General features: G+C 43.9%; 1 protein-coding gene; it reads left to right on the plus strand.

The window, feature by feature from the left end:
- Positions 1-693: 693 nt before the first annotated feature.
- On the plus strand, positions 694-4360 carry GSTUM_00004371001 (uncharacterized protein; the record flags this gene model as incomplete). XM_002835588.2 has 7 exons in its annotated part: positions 694-788; positions 862-1714; positions 1765-2132; positions 2193-3507; positions 3576-4002; positions 4060-4115; positions 4173-4360. The coding sequence occupies 7 exons, from the start codon at positions 694-696 to the stop codon at positions 4218-4220; spliced, it is 3162 nt and encodes a 1053-aa protein (XP_002835634.1). The 3' UTR covers positions 4221-4360.
- Positions 4361-4667: the final 307 nt, after the last annotated feature.

Genomic DNA, 4667 nt, shown 5'->3' on the forward strand with positions numbered 1-4667 from the left:
GTATAGTTCTGGCTCCGGTTGGCCTGTTGCTTCCTAAGATTCTTTCCTCTGCGGAGATACTCGAGGCCCGGTTTGCAATTTGGTGAACCTCTCCTCTCCTGCCCTAAAGAATCGGACAGTACCTTAATTCATACCTCTATGCTTTCGCACTAATTAATATACCCAATTCCCACAGCCGTTGAGTTTTCCGAGGCACCTTCCATGTTTGATCACGTTTGAAATGCAGTTGAAGAGCTAGTTGTCTCATTAGGGTAGAGTAAAACTGAGTAATTACTAATAATTGACGGTTACCTGCCGGTGGGCTGTTGCAAAATTCTTTATTGAACAGTTTGATGTCGCCGTTATCATATCTGATTTTTTCCTGTACCCGAACCTTATTATAAGCACAATACAGTTATGATAACTTCTTTGTTTTTACAAATAGGATAAGGACGCGCGCGGAAGTAGCCGTCCCCAGATTCCGTCAGGCTTGGCGCCATAATAACAATGGGCAGTTGAGTGTTCACTAAATTAGCTTAGGTCCGAACTTTTTACTTAAAGTTGCCTCTCAAGTTTCCAAAACCGCCCTTTCATCCCCTTCACCTCCACCATCCTCCAACCCACTTCCCTTCCACCATCCTTTCCCCCACCCGTTTTTCGGGCCTTTGTTACCGAAATCATCCTTACTCTTTTTCCGCACCAAACTTTCCGGAAATGTCTTACCTCGCAACTATTTACGAGGCCAGCAGTGTCCGGATTGCTATAAAAGCGGAATTCTTAACTGTGGGGGAAACATCTCTCATTGTCGCGTATGTTCCCTCTTACTTTGTGCGCTCTACTGCATGACCTATTCGCGCATACTTACAATAATTTCAAACTTAGTAAAACATCACATATCGAGGTTTACAAACTTGATGGACCTGGCATCGTTCTCGAAGATAAGTTTCCTATTTACGGGAGAGTGATAGCTCTTGCAGCTTTCAGGCCAGTGAAGTCCGCGACAGATCACCTTTTGATTGTGATTGGTAAAGTCAATTACCAATATTTCACGATATCATGGGATCCTGTTGCCAAAAAACCCAAAACCGAACATATGGCTGTGAATTTCTCCGAATACAATGCACCATTATCGGATTCTTTCCAGTGTTTGGCCGACCCTGGGAAAAATATGTTAGGGATTCACGTTTATAAAGGAATTTTCCTGGTTATTCCGCAGATTCAGCAGTCGATTAAAGGTTCTAGAAGGTCGCGCGCGGATTTAGATGTAGGCAACATCGGGAACCCGTGTGTTGTGAGGCTCAAGGAGCTGGAAATCCTTGATTTGAAATTTCTGTTTGGTACTATTTCGCCTGTACTAGCTGTACTTTATAAGCCTTCCGGAGCCGATGAGATGGCGGTTAATACATATGAACTATCTGTAAAGTCCGGTGAGGTTAAGCTCTTGGACTGGCGGATTCGGGATTTGAAGGGGGGACGGGAGGCTCTATTCCTCATACCTGTTCGGCCACCTTCGAACGGATTATTGCTCATTGGGGTAACCAAGATCCAATATTTCGACAATTATGGAAATAAAACCTTCCTGCCTGTCGACCCGCCTATGGTATGGGTTACTTGGGAGATGTTAAGTCCGGAGAGATATATTTTAGGAGACGAAGCTGGCGGGCTTCATATGTTGACATTATCAGCTGGTTTGATGGACACGAAAGTCGGTCTTCACTTAAAGCTGGTTGGAAATGTAAGTGACTGGAGGCTCCACAAGTGTATCACTTTGGCTAATAGCCTTAGGCGTCTATTCCAGAAATATTAGTCCACTTAAATCAAGGGCTTTTGTTTTTAGGCTCACACTCCGGCGATTCACAGCTCCTCCAACTGTATCAGAATGGGATTAAGCCGATGGTTCGAGTCCAGCAAGTTCTTCGCAACATAGGCCCAATAGTAGACTTCAGAGTTATGGATTTAGACTATTCAAGGTCTGATGAGGTAATGCGGCAATATTCGCCTGGTCATATTAGATTTTTATCAGCGAGTGGCGGGCACACGCAGGGCCATCTAAGGACCATAAGAAGTGGAGTTGGCCTATATGATTTAGGCTTTCTTGGAGAGATGAGTGGAATCCGGGGCCTATGGAGCTTACGGTCAATTCCTGGTAGCAGGTATTCCATATTCTCATTATCTTGTAATAGTTAAAGATACTAACTTTCATTCCCCAATAGCTTTGATGATGTGCTGGTTGTCTCCTTTATTGAGGAAACTAGAATATTTAAGTTCGACAATTCTGGAGAAATTGAGGAATTGTACGAGTTCATGGGATTTGCGCTTAACCAAAGAACTATTCTCGCCCATAGTGTTGTTGGCGGCCGGTTCTTGCAAGTTACCGCTACTGCAGTTAAGCTCGTGGATGTCCGTAGTAACACTCTTATCGCAGAGAGTTATCCAGACAAGAGCTTAACTATAACCATAGCAAGTGCCAATCAAGACTTGCTAATATATGCGATGGGTCCTACCTTGGTTCTTTTGAATCTTGCGCGAGATTTGGAGGAGCATATCAGAACCACCTTCGAGAACGAAATAAGTTGCCTCAACATGCCTAGTTCCCCATCCACAATCTGCGCAGTTGGCTTCTGGACTGTGTCACTGGTCCTAATTCTTAGCGTACAATCGTTCTCCATTTTATCTCAGGAGATATTGTCTCAAGAGGACAGTGCCGCTACTCCCCGTTCATTACTTTTTGCGAGACTTTTAGAGAACGGACCGCCGACCTTGCTTGTCGCCTTAGGTGATGGAAGCATGTTCACTTTCGCATTGAATGAAACGACTTGCGGCTTAAGTGAAAGGAAACATATAATTCTTGGTGCGCAGCCAATACGGTTCCAGTCAATACCTGGGGGAAATGGTGGAGTTACTGTTTTTGCAACCTGTGACCATCCGAGCGTTATATATGGTAGCGATGGGAGAATTGTATACGCTTCTGTTACCGCCGATAAACCAACCTACGTTACCTCCTTTAATTCTCCCAGCTTTCCAGATGCTGTCGTTATAGCTAGCGAGGATGATTTAAAGCTCTCCGTTGTGGACCCTGTGAGGACTATGCATGTCCAGTCATTACCAGTAGGGGATGTTGTCCGAAGGATAGCGTACTCAAAGGAGAAGAATATTATTGCAATTGTTACAGTTTCAAAAGTTCCCGATACGAGGACAGGCGATTATCTCTATTCATCTTGCATTCGACTTGTCGATAACACTGCTTTTTCTGTGGTTGATTCCTATGAGCTAAACCAACTGGAGCTCGTTGAGAGTCTCGCATCTGGCAAGATCTGTGGTGGAAACGGATTACTCTCTGAAGGGTTTCTAGCAGGAACCGTATACCCTGGCGGGGGTAGGGACGAGAGCGAAAAAGGCAGAATCATTGTTTTTAACGCGAGTGAAACGAAACGCATCAAGCTGATAGTATCGTATGATACTCCGGGTTCGGTAAATGGAATACAGATTGTAGGAGAAGGAAAATTCGTGGCTGCTATAGGCCGAGAGGTACGACTTCTGTCATGCTCCCTTCCCTATTAGGATTAAATTATTAAACTATTACATGTTTCGAACAGATTCATCTTTACTCTCTTAAATACACTGATATTCAGAGTAAAACAGCTGCAAGCGAGTCGGTAGGCGCTACTGGATGTACAATCACCAAGCTAGCAAGCTTCAAAGCACATAGTACACCTCTTGACGTTGCAGTCTACAATGACATTATCGCCGTTTGCGATTTTATGCATGGTCCTTCGATTCTCCAGCATATAGAGGATAAAGAAAACAAAAGTTCTGAGTTTGTTGAGGTTGCAAGGGCACCAAAGCCGAGTTGGCTTACAGCTCTCGAGCTATTGGATGAAAAGACTGTTTTCTGCGCTGACACGGATGGTAATTTGGTTGTTTGGCAACGGCAACTCTCTGGAGTCACTGAAGATGACAGGAAGCAACTGCAGCAAATTGCATCCATGAAAATTGGAGAGGATATTGATAGGATTAGAAGGAGTATGTGTCCCTGTAATTCCATATTCATATACGGATAAAACAACTAATTTTTTAAAGTCTGCAATCAGACCTTGGCTGGAAGCAGGGTTCAGCCAAAAGCCCACTTATCAACGGTAATTTTCCTCAATATATAATGTAATATATGGCGATTATTCTGACATTTCGGACAGGTAGATGGAGCTATATTACTCTACGGGCGACATTCAAAGCTACCGTGATAGATCTATTGATCAATCTTCAGACCAATCTCGCAAAACGCTGTTAGGGGATTAGGGGGCCTCCATTTCCTATCCTACCGCGCAATTTCGACATCACCGGATAACTTGAGCACAGAGCCAATGCGGTTTGTCGACGGAAATTTCATAGAAACTTTCTTGGAATTGCCTGGTGATGTTGCGTTAGCTGTCGTACAAGGGAACGGGAAGGCGATCGATAGCTTGGGAGTAAGTGTTCAGGATGTGGTGGATACTTTAGAGGCGCTTAAACGTCTACGTTGAAGATTGTCTTCTCTGATCGGGTCTGACTACTACTATGGCGATTAGTGCTTGCTCCCTCATAGAAAATCAGCATATTTATCTCCGCCAACTATTCTCTGTATCTTCATATTATGTCTCCTGGCTGGATATTTCTGTCTCTTGACAGAAATGTTATAGAAGATTATAATT

Source organism: Tuber melanosporum, assembly GCF_000151645.1.
Source record: "Tuber melanosporum whole genome shotgun sequence assembly, scaffold_11, strain Mel28".
Classification (NCBI taxonomy): domain Eukaryota; kingdom Fungi; phylum Ascomycota; class Pezizomycetes; order Pezizales; family Tuberaceae; genus Tuber; species Tuber melanosporum.